This window comes from Simochromis diagramma, unplaced genomic scaffold (genome assembly GCF_900408965.1).
Source record: "Simochromis diagramma unplaced genomic scaffold, fSimDia1.1 OVJJ01000150.1, whole genome shotgun sequence".
In the NCBI taxonomy this organism is placed as follows: domain Eukaryota; kingdom Metazoa; phylum Chordata; class Actinopteri; order Cichliformes; family Cichlidae; genus Simochromis; species Simochromis diagramma.
This window is the reverse complement of record NW_024387083.1, coordinates 1,386,834-1,404,867: the sequence shown is the minus strand read 5'-3', so window position 1 is coordinate 1,404,867 and position 18,034 is coordinate 1,386,834. Positions and strand designations below refer to the sequence as shown.

Sequence of the window (18,034 nt, the reverse complement as noted above, 5' to 3'; positions counted from 1 at the left end):
TGTGAAAACTGAATGGTAGGGTCAACATTTGACATAAACATGGAAGCATGGACACTCAGAATTCATTAAAAAATATTAGCTGAATCTGGGAAGTGATCATTTTAATGTTGCCACATGGTTCAAGTTTAAGCCGGCGGTGAATTGTTGGAACAGCTCTTCACGACAACAAAATCACACCTAAAGGTGTATTCAATCAAGTTTTCACATGTTATATACACAGTAAAATATTACACGTATAAAATGAGTCATTTATACAGAATAAAAGAACAACTAAGCAGATGTGAAATATATTACATTATGTCAGTGATGAGCAGGGAACTTAAAGGTTTCTGTACACTTCTGTAAAAAAGAAAAAAGTTCAATATGTAGACATGTATTGAACTCTCACGCAATTAACGTGCCACTGAAGAGCTAAGCATACACAAACACACACACATTCAGTCCACTACATCCATAAAACAGACAGTTGTACAGTAACAGTAAAACCAAGCTGACGTGTCTTGTAAGATTAACATGTTCCATTCAAAAATACAGCAATTAGAAATCTAAGAGAAACAAGTTCTTAAAAAAATACACTTTAAAAACACATCGATGCTAAAAATATCCACATTTTTCAAATGCCAAGCCGAGGCTTAAATTAAAGTCCAAAGGATCTCCCTGGTCAAGTGTTTCCCCCAGATTTCCAGTCATCTTTTCCTCAAAGTCCAGGCATGATGTAGGCGATGTTGTCCAATGTATTTGACTGACAGAAGGAGACAAGAGCTTTGTTAGCAGTTAGCGATAAAAACCACATATTATACATTGAACGGTTATCAAAAACAAGCAGAAACGTTTAACAGCAGAATCTGTGAAGAATTGAATGAAGCTGATGGTACGATACCAGGACGTTTCGAGGACATCCATTTAACTGTGGTATCTGTGCTGTGAGACAGGTCAGCGGGCCCAGCGCGCACAAGATAGAGTCCAGAAGAACAGACAAACTCCCGGATACAGCCACCATCCCCTAGTGCGAAAAAACATGGCTTACTGGTTTCATTGCACATTAACGAATTCAATTTAAAACTTTGCATTTATGCTTTTATTTCTAGATAAAAGCTTTTATAGGTGTGCGCATTTAAAACTCACCTCTGTTTCCTGGAGCCGATGTCCAATTAGGGACAGAGACTCTCCCAGCAGCTGCAGGTGAGCCGCTGCATCGATGGGATCGACATCTGGGACTCGAGCCGGGGACAGGGACATGGTGCCAGGCGCTCTGGTTGGAGACACCACTCCTGTCGATGTCCCTGCAACTTTACAGAGAAAACGGCACTTACAGACGGCAGCAAAGATCCAACAGTGAGTGGACTAAAAAAAAACACCGCGCTCACAGTCAAATATACCTTTGCTTTTGGTCTCGCTGGACGTCTTGTGTTTGACCGTCGTGGCTTCAGCTTTGTTTTGTTTGTGCTGCAAATACTGAGCTTTCTGCCTCCAAACCTACAGAAAAACACACACATGAAGCACACCACCAGCACTTAAAGGCATGTAAGCCACACTGGATTATAGCAAAAGACAAAAACCTACCAGCTTGTCCTTTTCAGGCATCGCCTTCCAAACCTCTGCCAACTTTTTACTCAGTTCGCCAAACACTGCAGATTATATGCAAACCCATTCAGTTTATATGTTTTTTTCTTACCGTTAGATTTAAAGTGCTTCATCACAAATTATACTGTATTTCAAAGTTTTTCTCACCTAGTCCCGGCTGTTCTGCATTTATGTTGACCCTGTACTCCTTACAGAACACCTGATACGCTGTTGTGTTTTTCTTCTTGGGCTTGATGACAGAAAAACAACAACAACAATTGAGCACATCATTAACATTTCCTTACAAAGAACGAGAAATGTAACTAAATACTATCTTACCTTATCTTTATCCTTCTCGTGCTTGTCTCGATCTTTGTCCTCCTTCTTCTTCTTCTCTGTCGTACCGTCGCTGCCTTGGTGGTGGTGCGGAGGGATAGGCGTGCCCATGGCATACATAGGGCCCACAGCACTGTGAGTGACCGTGGGATGGGAGTGACTGTGGCTCTTTGATGAGTCTGGTGACAGTCATACAAAGATAAATGGGCAGATGTAGAGTTAATTACACTGACTTCAGAAAAGAAATGGGCCCTTTTGTGAAACATTGTTATGGATGGAGTCAGTATTAATACTCATCAATTCAACTGCCCAATAACTGCATTAATTCCCTTCTCCTCTATGGAAGCAATGACACAATCCTGTGTTGGTCTCTGATGACAGTTTAGTATCTGAAACAACCTCAAACAAAGCACAACGCTTTGCAGAATATGCAAGAAAATGGTTCCTGCTAAAAGTGGAAACCACAAACACACGATCAAGTACAACCAGACTATGAAGGAGGAGATACTAGAAGTTGGTGTTGTGCAGTCTAAAAGCAAACAAATTTACTCCATATGACAGGAAGAGGAAATTACTGATTAGGTTAGACGGTGGGAACGCTGGGCTTTAAGCAGCTGGATAAAAAAGTTCAACCCAAGATCCAACATCCCAGGTGGATTTTTTTTTTTTTTTTAAATCACTAACAATATTGTGCAGCTGCTGACTGCCACTAATGGCAGTAGCTAACTGGAAAAGGAGGATGGCAAATAACCTTTATTTACTTAAACTTATAAATGCTGCTGAATACAAGTAGCATTTTTCTGTATCATCAGAAATATTGTTATTGAGAATCTGGAGCCTATAGCACCCTCCTCCCAGTGGTTTTTAGCTCACACTTAGTTCAAAGTGCTTCAAAGTGACTAACTCAGAGAGGGCCCTCATGACTAACCCCACCCGTTAAACATGCCTCCAGGCCGGTATCACTACTAGAAAAAGAGGTGGTGGCTGCTGTTTAACCTACATCATTTTAAGCTATAAAGCTTCAGCAGTCACATCAATTCATTTCAGCTTAAGCGTGCTGTAAAATGTAGCAGCAGTGAATAGGAAAAGAATCACTGGCTTTTCCCCTGCCAACGTTACAGCTGTGTTTACAATACAAAGAGTTTTTAAAGACTTCAGCCTCTAAATGCCACCTCCTTCCTTGATATCATTTGCGAAAGCTCTCGGTGAGAACTAAAGGATAATGAAATGCTTCTGCTTCAAACCTAGCTAAATCCCACACTCGACGGTGTCCTCGAAAGCAGAGTTTCCTGGCAGAAACCTTCAAATGCCATTTCCCTTAGTCATCAACAGCCACTGTGTTGACAGCATTAATCAGAAGACAAATCACATCATGTGACATTCAAACCGGTCAGGTCCCATTCTGCTCAGACTGTTTGTCATAATGTTGTTTGCCAACTTCACACACCAGTTTTTATCTTAATGTACTTGACATGACAACAATATACTCTTACCACAGTTGTTTATTCTTTTTTGTTGATCACATTTTTATGTTTATCTTTATTTTGAACACTATGCACAGTGTAGTTTGTTTTATCTTTATCATTGTTTATTCTATTACAGTTGCATTGTGTGGTTACTGCTGATCCTTGTTTCATGCTGAACTGGGCTTTCATGAGGCAATCACTTACCTATGCCTCACTGACTTGAGGTGAACACTGAACCTGAACATAGGAAGCTGATTTTAAAAATGCTTTATGAAAACAGAGGATATCAGACACCTGAAACATTTAGTTTGCTAGCCCTAGAAAAGTGTCTGTCACCCAGAGAGGAACAGCTCAGGCTCCACTTGCCCTCCTCACGCTGTCGAGCACTGAAATACTTTCAAAGTTAACTCATTATCGCCTTGCAGCTGTTTGCTTGTTTTTCTGTCTTTTTATCCAACACAATGACAGTGGATTTGATTTTGACATCTGACAGTATGTTACTATTTTTTTTTTTAAATGGAGCATAAACTGAAGCTAACTGTATCTCAAGTAACTACAGACTTATACAGACATACACTGTTACCTTCACTTGAGGTGGAAAAACGTTCATATTTAGCCAGTCCTCTTGGACACTTTGCTTAAGCAAACAGCCTAAACTATTTTTAGAGAATGCTGAGTTTTCTGGAGTTGCCCTGATGTTTAATTTATTTTTAACTTAGTGTATTGCATTTAGCTGCGTTTTCTGAAAGACTGATTGCACCACATTAATACCATGACTCAGGGTAGTTATACCAAAGCGCATGACTTTGGTATAACTACCCTGTAAAACACGAATTTAAGTATCACTGTATCAATGTTAGTGCATTTCCTAAGGTTCCTAACATTAGAAAAGTGTATTAGTATAGTAAATCAGCACATGTTATGTTGTTAACAGTTATGGTTACAGTTATGCTGACACTTTTAACAACTAACAAAAACCATGGGGAGAGTTGAAGCTGACTAAAGCTAAATTTTCCAAGTGAAACCCTGATGCAGCAGGTTTCCTCTTGTCAGCCATAAGGAAACCAATTATTAAATGTTGGCATGAAACCACAATAACTGCTGGCAGCTAGACATGAGTCTGGCTAACTTGTACAGACGGTCCCAAAAAGTGTAAACTGTGTTTTTATGATCATGTATAAACAATAGAGACGCCTCTGTTTCCACAGTTTGATTCCAATACCAAAAATGCAGGACAAAGTGTTCCCAAAAAAATGCTTCTGAGTGAACTCACCGCTAAATCCTTTGCTGTGCTTCTTGTCCTTCCCACTTTTCTCCTTGTCTCTGTCTTTTTCTTTGTCCTTTTTCTTTTTGCTTTTCTTGCTCTTCTTCTTCTTTTTTGACAAGTGCGTATATGAATCGTCTATAACCAGTTCACCTGCCTCCAGTTCTGCCCCAGAAGAAGAGCTTTCATCTCCCATGCCACCTCCATAATGTCCTTCATACCAGAGTAGAATAACAAATATTAATTTAAGAAAAAATAAAAACTGAGGAAATGGATAGTGTGCTGTGTATACAGAACTGTGCAAAAGTCTTAAGTCAGACTTTTTTTTGTAAGTGATTAATCCAAATTTGAACATTTTTTGATCGAATGTACAGATTCATCCTACCTTCCACTTCCACCTCTTTCCCCACCACAGGCAGCGGATCTCTATTCTGCTGCAGCTTCTTCTTGGGCGACTTTGAAGGTAGTGCCCCCTCCCGATCCTTCTCTTTCTTCACCCCTCCTTTGGAGGAGTGCGGCGTACATGGGAAGCTCTCTCCCTCCTCTTTCTCTGGCGACATGATGAGCTTCATCTTCAGTCCATCCGCTTCACGTAATGTCAAGGGCTCTTCTTTGGGGACGCCGCCGTGGAACAGAGAGGATTTGGAGGAAGAGGAGCTGGAGGAGTGCTTCTTGGAGGAAGATGATGACGAAGAGGTGGGACGGGAGTGAGAGAAAGAAGAATGGCTCCCCGTGCTTCCACCGCCGCCGCTGCTCTCACGTTTGCGGTCCTTGGAAGAGTGCGAAGAGAAGGACGGGTAGGAGGGCTTCTTATGCAAGTGGGGGCTGGGATCTGAACCTGTGGCCAGGGGAGAGGTGATAGCCTGCAGGAGACCCATCGCCGTATCTGTGGGATGGGATGATGAGGGAGAAGAAAGGGGCGGGGAGCGGTCCGAAGACTTGTGCTTCTTCTTGTGGGGAGGAGGGCCTGAACCATCATGGTCTGTTGAGAGAATAAAAAGGAAGAAAAATACAAGCTCAATTACAAGAACACAACATGACAATATATCTTCCCAGTGTTAAATTAAAACACAACCACTCACCTCTGTAATGGTAGTCATCGCTATGCTTTTTCTTCTTTTTGTGTGATTCTCCTCCCAGCATGAAAAGTTCTGAATCCTGATTTGAAAAATATCAAAACCATAATAAATAGCTTCCATCATGAACACTGACGGTGAGCTACTGATGACAAATAACTTACCTTAGGCCTTTTCTTGGAAGACTTCCGTACTTCAGCAGCAATCTCCTCCTCTTCCCTCAACAGATCTTTGTACGACCTCCTCTTCTCCCTCTGGCTGCGACCAGCCACGAGCCCCCTGTCTCCCTCCATTCCCACATCTAAAATGCACAAAATCCACGTCATATTTCTGGCTTCCACAAGAAAAAAAAAAACCCTAATTATTCTGGTCACATGTGCATCTCATTCAGAAGAGCAGCGATTAGACTAAAATGCAGTTTTGTTACAGTTCGTTTGTGTTTCTGGGGGTACTAAAGGTAAATAAGTCACACTTCATTACCAATGGCTTCTCTACCCTTGATCTCCTCAAAAGCCATGGTCTCCCCTTTGCCAACACTTGATATGAGATGTCAGACAACACACCGACCTGTTAAGTAAAAACACCAAGAGCAAAAATCAAAACACTAGTCCAGACATTAAATAACATATCAACACCAGGGTGAAAGCGAGTCAGAGCAGTTTCAGTAAATGTTACAAGTGAAAATAATAGTCAGGTATAATTTCCTTGCAAACAGATTATGTCTTGCTTTAACTATTCCCGGTTAATCCTACACTCAGCCCTCGAAGCAGCTTGGATGTACCTAAAAGTGCTCAATGAGTAGCAGTTACTTCAGGAAAAATGCTATTTGTGTTATACTGCATTTATAATATGGCCCCACTCCTATAAAAAGAGTTACAGAAAATTACAGCTAAAAAAAAATTTCCCGCCTACTTTCGTAAAGATACACAAACACACCCCCCTCTCTATCCACTTTCACCCTGTCGCTTCCCAACATTTAAAGGCTCCCAATCAGTCATGCCGAGTGTGCCTTGAGCTAGCCGGCGAACAGCGCTAAGGAAAGCCCGAGGCTTTTCCCACAAGCTAGGCCGCGGTCAGCTCAAGTGGACAAAAGAAACCCGCGGGCATGCGTTTAACTCCGCTCCTGTCTCCATCTCCTATGCAGTGCAAGAATGTGTAGTTTGGAAACACCGGGAGGTGAAGAAAAATAATTTTTACTACCTCCAAGAGATCTCCAATTTACGCGGGTGCCGTCGCCATCTTTAGTATCGGCGAGACAATACGCGTCGGTGCGGGGGGAGGGGCTTAGGTAACGTAGCCAATCGGCGTAAAAGTAGCCATATTAGCAAGCCTTTGATTAAATCTCTGTATCCACTGAAACAAATGACAACTACAAAGGCCCTCTCATATAAAGACACAGACAAAAATACTATACATATATCCAAAGATAACAATTTATTGATTTACATCAGTTTCTAACAACCAAGTCAATCTTACAGTACAGTTCACACAGACATGCAACACAAGAGGAAAAGGCAACGATACAAAGAGGCTGTCCATAAGAACCAAAAATCACAACAGTGATAAATGTTAAATTATTTTGTCTCAAATAATCTTTACTGGTAACCTGCAAGAAATTAGCATGAGCACACAAACACAATCGCACGTTGACTCAAATGCTGTCACTCGCGCAGCACTTCCACTAGCTTCCTGTTCTCAGTGTGTTTTGTCCTGGTGAGGGGGGTTCTTATACGATTAGCATCTAATCATTTTAGCCAAGATAATAATGTTGTGTAGCACTGTTAGCACCCTGGCACTCTGGACAAACTGCGAAACTCTCACCGTTGTTTAAGTTCAATCACCAAAATGCACAATTTTTGGCATTCATTAATTTAAAAATAAAAAACATCAGCATAACATCAAAACAACACTCATTTAAACACACACACACACACACACACACACACACACACACACACACACACACACACACACACACACATATATATATGAAGCCACATGCAGTGGCTTTGTACCCCACCAGTGAGGTACAGCCTACAGTTTGAGAACAACCAAATAATTACCAAAACAAACATATATAACAAAAAGTACAACTGTTCCAAAGGGCAATTTATCTTAACGCTCAGTTTAAGAGATGACCACAGCGTGGTGGTTCAGCTCGTGCTGGCCAGGTCGAAGCTAGTAAAGCAGAAGCTTGTGCCCCCCCCCCCAAAAAAAGAGGCGCTGAGTTTCACTTCTTCAGTGTTTTATCTTCTACCTGTCGCCCAAATTCTGTTTCTGTAGACTGAGTGATGTAAAACTGGCCAATAAGTCAGTCACTTCATCCACCTGTAAGAAAACCACAGAGCTGTGTAAGAGCTGGTGAGAAAAAAAAACACAAATCTAAAATACATATTAAAGTTTTGTTGCGTTGTCCAAATATTATGTGTCCATCTGAATAGGAGAATTGAAGACTGAGTGATGAGGTCTCACCTGCTCTTTGGTGCGGGTGTGCTCCAACTGTGTCGAAATGTGCTCCAGCCTCTCTTTAGCTTCACTCTGGCCCATTAAATTCAGGTATTCTCTCAGCATCTGAATAATCTGACAGGCGGATAAAAAAAAAACCCATAAAAATTCTCCATCAATGGGGAAGAGCGGCAGAGTCAGACTGCGTGTTTCCAAACTCAGTTCGCATCTACTATTCTAAGAAAGTAAAGCCATTTTCTACCTGTGTGACTTCCCCTCTCAGTGTTTCTAAGCTGCGTGAATCTCCCTCCTGCAAAATGTTCAGCTTAGAGCGTGCTAGATGCAGTGGGGTCCTGCCAGCTCGATCAAGGGCATCCACGCGGGCTCCTTAAGAAAAACAATAACAAACAAACCTCTCAATTACCCATTACCTTCAATTGTCTTTAAATTCTAATTAAGTTATCATCACATTTCCTCATTTATTAACTCAGATTAAAAATGGCAGCCATGAAGAAATCAATTATCAAGCTAACGAGTTTCCCGTCCAACATATGAGCTACATGGTTTGTTTTTTTCTAGTGAGGCCCTTCTGGTCAGATGGGAATATGGCACAATTTGGGGAAAAACAACAGACATCCACAGGGCATTTGAGTCAAGAGCCTCATTTGGTGTTGTAGATCAAAACCAGAGATTGTATATAAAAGATGGACAAAGTCACTGTGACATCACCAACTGTTTAGCGAAACCCTGTTACGAAGGTTTCTTGCAGTTCTGAAACCAGAACTGAAGAGTGAGGGGCAGTAAGGCCAAGAAACAAGAATACTGCAAGCTTAGAGGCTGATGGAGGCTCAATCACACAATAAAGTGAGCGTACTGATCAAGGGAGGTGGGAATATTATTTGATAGATTTCTATAAAACCAGATGCGTCGCCTCCTTGTGGCCATTAAAATGAGTCAGAGGTTCTGGGCACTTCCATATTTGCATAGTTTTTCAGATCTGGAAGCTATGTCCATCTTTTACATACTCAGTCCATGCTCAAAACCTGCCTCAAGCTGTCTTTCTTCAGGCTAATATTAGTTTGTGTACTTTATTAATTTATTAGCTAACACCATAAATTAGCCACCGCCAGAGTCAAGTATCATGTCTAATTTAAAGCTAGCTGGCTAACTACAACCCTACTAACACCACATTGTACTGCATGTTGTCTGGTGTATTACCATATCAGGACACTCTGTGGTGAATTATTAGCAGCTGGTAGACAAATCTCTGATCGGCTGATGCATATGCACTGGATTTTAATTATCTCCCGGACTTGAGCGTTAAGTTTTTGGACAAACTACACTGGTAAAAAACAAATGTCATTGTAACTGGAGTACTCCACCCCCATTTCCACTGTTCCAAGTGCTTAAAAAGAAACATGCATGAATTCTTACACGTTTCCTTAGGGCGATACACCTCCTTATAATATCTAAAGCAATATAGTTCTGGTAATTGTTTCACAAAGATGGAGAATTTAGCTGCTGTACAAAAGTCTTACCTCCCCTTAGCAGTGTGGTGATTACAGGCACATGGTTGGTACAGGCCGCTGTAGGAACATGGGGTGAAAAAAGTGAATTGTGAAAGAAATACACGATCCGATGCAGAAATCTGACTTCAGTTTTAGTTTTGAGTTTTCTGGGTCATGGTCTCTTACCCAGATGGAGGGGGGTATTCCCCAGACTGTCTCGCTGGTTGGGGTCAGCACCGTGGCTCAGCAGCAACTGCACTATAAACATAAAACAGACATTGGGAAAGAACAATGATCAACTGATATTAAATCCAGGTAAAGGTAAGGACATTTATGAGCATCAGTCAGAGTTATATGAAGCGCAGTAAACAAAATCTGCCACTGACAACCTACCAATGCTCTCATTGCCATTGCACGAAGAGAAATGAAGAGCTGTCCTTCCTTTGTCATCTGCTGCACAGGGGTCTATATCATCTTGCAGGAGCTTTCGGACTGAGGAAGAAAATGTGAATTTCAAAAAAAGGAAATAGAAAAACACAACTTGAAGTCATCCCTCCCAGACAGTGCTCGCAAGGTGTTTTACTGTATTCACCCATGCTTTTCTTTTGTTTAAGCAAGACCCCAGGCAATTCTCTCCTTCTGGGTATAAATGAAAAGTCACTCACTCACCTCCAACTACTTAAAAATGCAGCAGCTAGGCTTTCTGATGTTTTAGCAAATGTCATCACATCACCTCAATCCTGACCTTTCTCCTTGTAGAGTTGATCTTTAGGCCTGATTTTAACTTGTGGGGTGAAACTTTGTGAAGGCTATGATGTAACCTACACTGAAGTGGTCAATGTCGTTGGTGGCATTTGTGCTGGTGCATTAATTACAATGTGGTCACGTCGCAGTGTTTTACTGGCTATTCCAAGAGTAAAAATTACATTTAAAAGCCCAAGGCTCACAAAAAGCACATTTTTGTTAGTATTACTAATTATGTTGGCAATTTGTCTTTGATGTATGTCTATGCCGTGTTTTCCATGTAATCTCTAATGTAACCCTGTTCTGTTTTTGGCTTTAATGTCAGCCTTTCTTTTTAAATTTAATATTCTGGCTTTTGCCTGTCTGTCAACCCTGTTTTAATCTGCTACATAAAAAAAACATTGTTCATACCTGTGTCAATATCATTGCTGTTTGCTGCTTCCCTCAGTCTTTTGGCAGCTGTTAAAAGAAAACATTCAATGAGAGGGACGTTAGTATTTCTTCCGGTTTTCATGGAAAGAAGCAAATTGCACTGCATTAGATGTGAGACCTTATACAGAGGAGCATTTTATCAATTAACAACACAGGAATAAGAACTTCAACACTGAGAATTATGTTCTTATTCACTGTGACACATCTTCTCAGCATGCATTACTTACTGACATGCATTTTCACTGTTACCATACCAGCTCTCAGTTTATGTGACATTAGCAGTATGAGTTAGTGCTGGTTAGTTAGTTTCAAAAGAATTTGCAAATTGATGATGATTCATCTCATGACATAACCTTTATAGGTTAAAAGCATCGGTATCGGCAACACTCGACCTGTTATTCACTTGGTATCGGATCGATACCAACATTTGCAGTCTTGCACAGCACTACTTAGTTTGTGCAGCGACATTTTCAAACACATAACTACAACTCCGCACACACTATTTCTTTTACCATACCGTTGCTTACCATAAACATCTTTACCGATGGGACCCAGGTTCCGCACGGCTCTGTGGTGCCGCCTGGCCCTGCTCGCCGTTATCTTCCCCAGCTTGCACGCCACATCACCCGCACCGAACTCTCCTCGCCCCGGCTCCCACAGCAAGTGCAGGTACCTAAGTTCTTTGTCGTCTCTCTGTCCGAGTCGACCCAGCACCACTTTGCCCTCCCCTGTCCCACTCATCCCAAACCCGACAGCACCGTTGCCCATGTCGTCCATCCCGTCCACGTTACCCCGCTGCTGCTGCTGCTGCTCCCTGTCCGCCGCTTCCTCTTCGGGTCCCTGCTCCACCATGTATTCCCCCTCCGAGCTGGACGGGTCATTATCCGAGGCAGGGATAGCGCTCCACCCATCCATACTTTATCTTGGCATAGAGAAGCTATTTTTGCGCTGTACTCGTTGCATAAGGTACCTTACAACTCCTGCTGAAGCTAAAGGGAAATAAAGCCGCGAGTAGCATCGGGAGTCCGCCTCGTCTGAAGCATGTTTATCTTGCACCGACTCTTCGGGCCGTTACACAGCGTCAGAAAACACAGTTACTCTCCCGGTGGCGTCACTGCATCCTGGAAAAATGTAAAGTGTTTAAACTGCGGACGCCTTTTTCCTTCACACATCAAAATGTCCCCTATTGCACATTTTCCACTTCATCGGGTAAAAGCCACGCCCATCATACAGCCAACAACCTCGAAGTATGAATCACCAATCAGATTAAGAGATGCTCACTCACTTCCGTCCAATGGCACGATCGCAATCGAGCAGCCAATCAAACTGTCCCAGTGCTGGGCCGACGATTGCGCTGGGCATGCGCACTGAGAAATGCACTAATGTTACCCAAAAGCCAATAATTTAAATTAAAAAAACAAAACAAACAAAAATAACTAGAGTTTCCTTTTTGATGTTTGTTTAATCATTTACCATAATTTTTATGCATAAATATTTGTGATACCCACCCTCCACCTGTAGAGCTTTACATGATATATAGATCTGCATGATATGAAAATAACACACAACATCCTGTATACAAACACTTATGAAAATAATTACTTGGGAGCTTTTATGGGACAGCGTACCTCTCCCTAAAGTGATGAGCAGTGGTTTCCAATCTGCAGGTCTTGACTCCCAATGATGGTCACATGATATATCTAAAGCATCAGCAGTCAGCTTAGAGAATAGGAAATATATCAACGTGATATAATAAAGGATAATTGTAGTTCTTTGTTTTATTTAATACTTTGAATACTAATAACATAAAGAAGGGAGAATTAGTCTTTGGTTGAAACAATGAAGCAGCAGAACTCTCTAAGAAAAACTGCTTTGTTTCAAGCCGGTAAACAGGTTGGGAAACACAGATCTGTAGGATGGCATTCTGTCCAAAAAAGATTTGGCCTCGTGGAGGTAATGACTGCAAGTGCTGGAGGTAGCAATTCTGAAAAATCTTACAGGTGCATGCTGCACGCTTAGGTAAAACAATCATAAGTCAAGTTTCAGTCCTGAAGATACGGATGCTCCAGCTGGTGCCAGGTAATTTGGAAATGTCGAGTCAGCATCGGATGTGCCTACGTCTTGCTCGGTGTGCGTCAGTCCTGCGTCATGAACGCGCTGTCGCAGCTGGCTGTTGCGAGGGATCCCCTGCTGCTTCAGGTATCCCTGCTGGCAAAACAGTGGTGGTGTGCGGTGGGTGAGGGATAAGTGGAAGCAGGATTCTGAAAAACCAGAGGACAGAAGGGAATGAGTCAATCCGCCAGCTGCTGAAAGAAGTCATGTTATTTGTCTGATCATTTCTTAATTCCATTTAAATTTAGAACAATGGATTACACAGGGAATACATTAAATTACAGTAGATGTCTTTCTGAAAGTGATTTTTACTATTATTACCTTCACTATTATCTTCTTCAATACCATTGCCAACACAGTGCAGAGCAGCTACCTAAACCTAAACTGAAAGCATGCTTTATTCACAGGTGTACTTCTTTTCTTAGACGTGTTTCTCTGGAAAATTTAAAAACTGAAAAAGTAGGAACATACCATTCTTTTTTGCCAGATAAGCTGTTAATGTGTGCATTACCTGCATAGAAGGCCCTGAGGTCAGTCTGGAGACAGTGCTCCAGGAAGCGTCGCAGTGGCTGGATGTGAGATATTGGAGCGTCCCATTCTGTGAGGAAGTCCTCCACTATGTGATGAATGGCTTGGGGGCGCGGTAAAGGCCAGCCGTTGGGACGTAGCTTCATTTCTTCCACTGGGGGGAAAAAAAAGATCACATTTTATTTTTTCCCTGTCAAGTATACAGCGAATCTTTTTTTGATGGTGACACCATTCCTACTCACCAGAAGGTAGTGTTTTATAGTAGTATAAAACAGGGTGAAGAAAGTTGGATTTCCAAGCATTAGTCCACTCTGTTTCTGCCCTGCTGCGCCCCAGATAGTCTATTTTCTTCTTCCCATATTGCATGACTACAACTATTAGTCCATGCATGGAGACATCGTGGCCAGAAAGAGAGGAGAGCTGAGGCAGGGCCTGGAGTGGAAACTCTTCCAAGTATTCACAGTGAGACCTTAGAGTCAAGTAGAAAGGAGAATAAAATATATAATGAATATCAACAACTGCAGCTTTGTTTCTTGTGATGATGTAAGGCGGTGTCGTAGTTTGGAGACTTTACTCTTCTGGCAAAGAAGGACAATAACTGCCTAATATTGAAGGAACTGGACATCAATTTAGTTTGTTCGAAGATCAGAGTGAAATGAATGTATTTGATTAAACAGGTATTCTGTTCTAGTAGCTGCAGCTCCAGCAGTGTAAAACAGGCTAAACAGCAGATTAGAATCAAGGATAAAAACATTTTCTCAACAATACAAGCACATTTGTTTGACAATGCAACTTAGGCATGTAGACATGATCACTTTGAGCTCCCACAATTCAAACTGAGCAACAGAATGTGGAAGAAATGTGATTTAAGTGACTTTGAACATCGCATTGTTGCTGGTGTCAGAGTGTTTGAGACTGAGTGTTTGAGAAAGTATTGATCTACTAGGATTTTCCCCACATTACCATCTCTAGGGTTTAAAGAAAATGTCCAGTGAGCAGCTGTTCTCTGGCTAAAAATGCCTTGTTGATGCCCGAAGTCAGAGGAGAATTATACTGCTTTAAGCCGATAGGATGACAACAGTAACTCAAATAACCCCTTGTAACAACCAAGATATGTAGATGAGCATCTCTTAATGCACAGCATGTAAAAACTTGAAGCAAATGGGCTACAGCAGCAGAAGAAAAATGTTGCCACTCCTGAACAGGAAACTGAGGAAAAGATTACACAACCTTACCAGAATTTGCCAACAGAAAACTGGAACAGTGCTGCAATTTTTGGAAGGTAGATTCAGATCATGGATACCCATGTTTTAGACTGCGGACTTATTACTTGTAAAAGTGGCCTTTGACTACAAGGGAAGCCCCAAAAAGTTAGCTGCTCCCCCCAAAAGTCAGTATGAATTCTGAGACTATCAGGACATGTAACCTAATAAGCATGAATGAGCAAGAGTGGAAAAAGGAGAACAGCTGGAACAAGCAAGCATGCAATAAATACTTACCCTCGAAGAAGTATGACATCTCCAAGCACCTCAAACATCTGGTATGGCCCCGAGGCCTCGTCGACCCGCTTCAGAATCCACGACTGCAAATGTGTTGCCAACAGTTGTGTTGATGGCCACGCGTTCCTGTGGTAACGGTGTTCAAGTAAACGATGTACAGCTCGTGCTGTGTTAGACAAAACACAGTTCATGTTAAAATCATCCTGATCACAGGTCGAACTGGCACAAAATTCACTTTTCTGTTGTACCAACTACATTTGCAATAGATCATCTGATGCCACGGTGCCTTTAACAAACGGTGATGGGAATTTCAAAATGTCACAAAACAACAGCAGTCTGTCACCTGTGTAACGGAATCCATGCACAAAGCCGCCAGCAGATGAGCGATAGTCTCTGGAGTGAGATGCAGTTCCCAGCACGAACAAACCCGGGGTGTTCTTCCCTTCGTACCAGGGTGTCAACTCAGGCAACCTCCCTTTGGCATTTTCACTGTTCGGTGGGCAGGCGGAGCTGAGGAGAATTTTTTAATACGATATGAGCAGGCTTATCTTACATATTGTGCTTAGATAGCATAAGAAGAGCACGTAACATCAGCCTTCACCTGTCAAATATGCTGAAGTTGAACCGGAATCCGAGGCATCGGATGACTCGATCATAGGGTTTTCGCATGGGGAAGTTGTCGATGTGATGCCCCGGCAGTTCTTCCTGTGTCGCATCAAAACTGTTCCTACTGTGCATGTACTTATTTAACGTGAGATACAGCTGTTTCCTTTTCTCTTTCTTCTTTCCACCCAGTCTCCTCTTGCCTTCCTCCTTTTGTTGAGCGATAACGATCTTCTCCAGACGGGCCTCCGCCAGCCCATCGAGGGACTTCAGCTGATACGTATCTATCAGCTCATTATTCACAGCTCTGGATAAGCAGGGGAGCAGGTTTAAGAAATAAAATGGGACATAATAAGTAATGATTGTTTTGAAACCATCCTTTATTTTACCTGAGATCTCCCACGTAATGCGTTTGCCACGCAAGGCGAACGGGGCTGGAACTGAGCATGTGCACCCGACTCGCTCTTCCTAAGATGCTCTGGGCTGTTTCAAAAGCAGAGTTTCCCTTTCCCAGAATGAGTACAGCCTGGTCCTTGTAGTCCTCGGGGTTAGTGGAGATGGACTCATAGCCCTCAACCAGGTCTGCACCGACAAAGTCCACCGTGTGAGGAACCCACAGGCCCGTGGCTACCAGGAGGACGCTGATGGAGAGAGGACAAGAGTGCAACAGAACAATCCAAACCAATGCAAATTTCTCCTCCGAGGATCAGCAAGAGACAAAATACCTGCACGTGTAGTCTGACGCATGTTGGTCAGTCAGGATGTAGTGTCTTCCCGTTGCAGACTGCACTGCCCTGATCCTCCCGACATCAACACCATACTGTACCCTCAACCCTAGCTCCCCCACAAACAAGGACAGGTACTGAGGGAAGGCATCAGCGGGCGGGTAAAACTCATCGCTGACCCTCTTGAAGAGGAGGTCAGGTTTATCGCTCAGCAGCGAGTTCCAGTCGTGGCGCAGGTTGAACTCTCGGTTCCCCCTTCCCGTGTAGATCTTATTGATGCTGATGAGCTTCCTGTGCCTGGGATACCTTATACAAAACAAAGCAAAGAAGACGTCCCTCAGAGTTTATATGGGAGGATAACGCGTGTGTTATGTTGAAAGCTCGCCCAAAGTTCCTTACTTGTTGAAGAAGCTGCCGGGTCCCGAGTTCCTCTCCAAGATGACATAGTTTCTCCTGGCCTGGGAGAGGAAATATCCCATCTGCAGTCCTGCGGGGCCGGCTCCAAGCACGCAGTAGTCGTACCGGCGGGTGACATTGTGGTGGCGGTTATCAAAAGAGCTTAAAACATAGCCAATCAGGATGAAAAGGATGACAGAAGGAAGGCTCGGATCCATAACCTGATGAATATGAGGCAATGATGGAAGTAAAAAAAAATATATATATTAACACGATGAATATATAAGTAATAACAATGAAACATTCGACTTTTATAAACCCTTTTGAGATTATTTGCGAATCATGCGACATGATTTGTTATCCTGTGTTATCCTGCTGGAAGCAGTTGAAGCATAAACTGAGACTCATCAGTGCAGGCAACACTTTTCCAGGTTTCTTTAGCCAACTGTGGTGTATCATCAGTTCCAATACAAAGCTGTTTACAGGTTCTTGTGCAGTGCAGTCCCACTTGATGTAATCCATGTGTATAAGGGCACGGCACTACATCTGAACCTAAAAATCGTACAAATTTTATCCAAACCAGTTTTCTACACTGTATTTTTTTATCATCGAACATTTTGATCATCTTCCTCTTGCGTCCTCCCTATGTGCCACCTCCCCACACAAAACCAACCTATTTCAATAAATGAACAATTTTCAATAGTACCTGGATTGTTATAAACAGAACAAGTCTGGATTTTATGATAAAACGTATTTGTCATGTAAAAATATCGAACAAGTTTGGTCAAGTTAACTGTGTCCGAGCCCAGCCTGCGTAGGTATTTGGGAGAACGGGCTCCATGCAGGAGCTCCACATGAAGCCACAGAAACGTATTCGGTATAAAACCTAAAGGGAACCCAAGGCGATCATTAGTAGGGCTGAAGCGAGTAGAACCGTGCTAAGAGACACAGGTGTAGGGTCCGCAGGGGATCCCGGGCTCTCCGTGAACTCTCCAGCCGATGTTATATCACTCCGTCGAGGATGCAGCCACTGCCTTCGCCCGCTCAACCAGATGTGAGAACAGCTAACGTCGTCAAACACGGAGACCTCACACCTCACCTTTCAAATGGCTCGATCCTTCACGCACAGCATCTGGAGTTCACCGCGTGTCGATCCGGTCACGGCTGCTACATGTTTACTGTCCTGCATCTTACACAGATTTCTCTGTGCGAGAGAGAGCAGCAGTCCTCCACAAATCCACTGGCACAGCCCAGTTCGCCCCCGGATGACAAACACCAATGGAGGGGAGCGTGCATCAGGGGGCGTGTTTACGACCGGAGCAGGCGAGAAAGGAAGG

At 42.8% G+C, this 18,034-nt stretch overlaps 3 protein-coding genes across 4 annotated transcripts; all 3 read right to left on the bottom strand.

The window, feature by feature from the left end:
- Positions 1 to 80: 80 nt before the first annotated feature.
- On the bottom strand, positions 81 to 8,022 carry hmgxb4a (HMG box domain containing 4a). 2 transcript variants are annotated; one of them, XM_040045788.1, is made up of 13 exons: positions 7,963 to 8,022; positions 6,186 to 6,272; positions 5,870 to 6,006; positions 5,712 to 5,787; positions 5,015 to 5,611; positions 4,639 to 4,842; positions 1,903 to 2,078; positions 1,732 to 1,813; positions 1,564 to 1,628; positions 1,380 to 1,476; positions 1,126 to 1,289; positions 881 to 1,003; positions 81 to 742 (listed from the first exon to the last, which is right to left on the bottom strand). In XM_040045788.1, exons 2-13 carry the CDS (start codon positions 6,220 to 6,222, stop codon positions 698 to 700), a joined length of 1,803 nt encoding a protein of 600 aa, XP_039901722.1. In that variant the 5' UTR covers positions 6,223 to 6,272; positions 7,963 to 8,022; the 3' UTR covers positions 81 to 697. The 2 variants fall into 2 exon arrangements, with proteins under 2 accessions (XP_039901722.1, XP_039901721.1); XM_040045787.1 differs by lacking the exon at positions 7,963 to 8,022 and adding an exon at positions 6,906 to 7,012 and having other exon boundaries at positions 85 to 742.
- Positions 7,123 to 12,161, bottom strand: ankrd54 (ankyrin repeat domain 54). Its single transcript, XM_040045814.1, has 8 exons — positions 11,362 to 12,161; positions 10,814 to 10,861; positions 10,052 to 10,150; positions 9,845 to 9,916; positions 9,689 to 9,736; positions 8,413 to 8,537; positions 8,178 to 8,285; positions 7,123 to 8,033 (listed from the first exon to the last, which is right to left on the bottom strand). Exons 1-8 carry the CDS (start codon positions 11,747 to 11,749, stop codon positions 7,959 to 7,961), a joined length of 963 nt encoding a protein of 320 aa, XP_039901748.1. The 5' UTR covers positions 11,750 to 12,161; the 3' UTR covers positions 7,123 to 7,958.
- A 120-nt stretch (positions 12,162 to 12,281) lies between these two features.
- Positions 12,282 to 17,971, bottom strand: foxred2 (FAD-dependent oxidoreductase domain containing 2). Its single transcript, XM_040045784.1, has 10 exons — positions 17,797 to 17,971; positions 16,701 to 16,918; positions 16,302 to 16,607; positions 15,966 to 16,217; positions 15,575 to 15,883; positions 15,317 to 15,483; positions 14,974 to 15,139; positions 13,717 to 13,943; positions 13,458 to 13,628; positions 12,282 to 13,095 (listed from the first exon to the last, which is right to left on the bottom strand). Exons 2-10 carry the CDS (start codon positions 16,913 to 16,915, stop codon positions 12,863 to 12,865), a joined length of 2,046 nt encoding a protein of 681 aa, XP_039901718.1. The 5' UTR covers positions 16,916 to 16,918; positions 17,797 to 17,971; the 3' UTR covers positions 12,282 to 12,862.
- Positions 17,972 to 18,034: the final 63 nt, after the last annotated feature.

Excerpts from the sequence above, each read along its gene's own strand:
- hmgxb4a (XM_040045788.1), bottom strand. The coding sequence starts at position 6,222 with ATGGCTTTTGAGGAGATCAAGGGTAGAGAAGCCATTG. Across the intron at positions 5,788-5,869 it reads CTTCCAAGAAAAGGCCTAAG|GATTCAGAACTTTTCATGCT; the intron begins GTAAGTTATTTG and ends TTTTCAAATCAG. Across the intron at positions 1,629-1,731 it reads TGCAGAACAGCCGGGACTAG|TGTTTGGCGAACTGAGTAAA; the intron begins GTGAGAAAAACT and ends TATAATCTGCAG.
- ankrd54 (XM_040045814.1), bottom strand. The coding sequence starts at position 11,749 with ATGGATGGGTGGAGCGCTATCCCTGCCTCGGATAATGACCCGTCCAGC. Across the intron at positions 9,917-10,051 it reads CAATGGCAATGAGAGCATTG|TGCAGTTGCTGCTGAGCCAC; the intron begins GTAGGTTGTCAG and ends TTATGTTTATAG. Across the intron at positions 8,286-8,412 it reads TGAGAGGGGAAGTCACACAG|ATTATTCAGATGCTGAGAGA; the intron begins GTAGAAAATGGC and ends TCCGCCTGTCAG.
- foxred2 (XM_040045784.1), bottom strand. The coding sequence starts at position 16,915 with ATGGATCCGAGCCTTCCTTCTGTCATCCTTTTCATCCTGATTGGCTAT. Across the intron at positions 15,884-15,965 it reads CATTACGTGGGAGATCTCAG|AGCTGTGAATAATGAGCTGA; the intron begins GTAAAATAAAGG and ends CTGCTTATCCAG. Across the intron at positions 15,484-15,574 it reads AACTTCAGCATATTTGACAG|CTCCGCCTGCCCACCGAACA; the intron begins GTGAAGGCTGAT and ends AATTCTCCTCAG.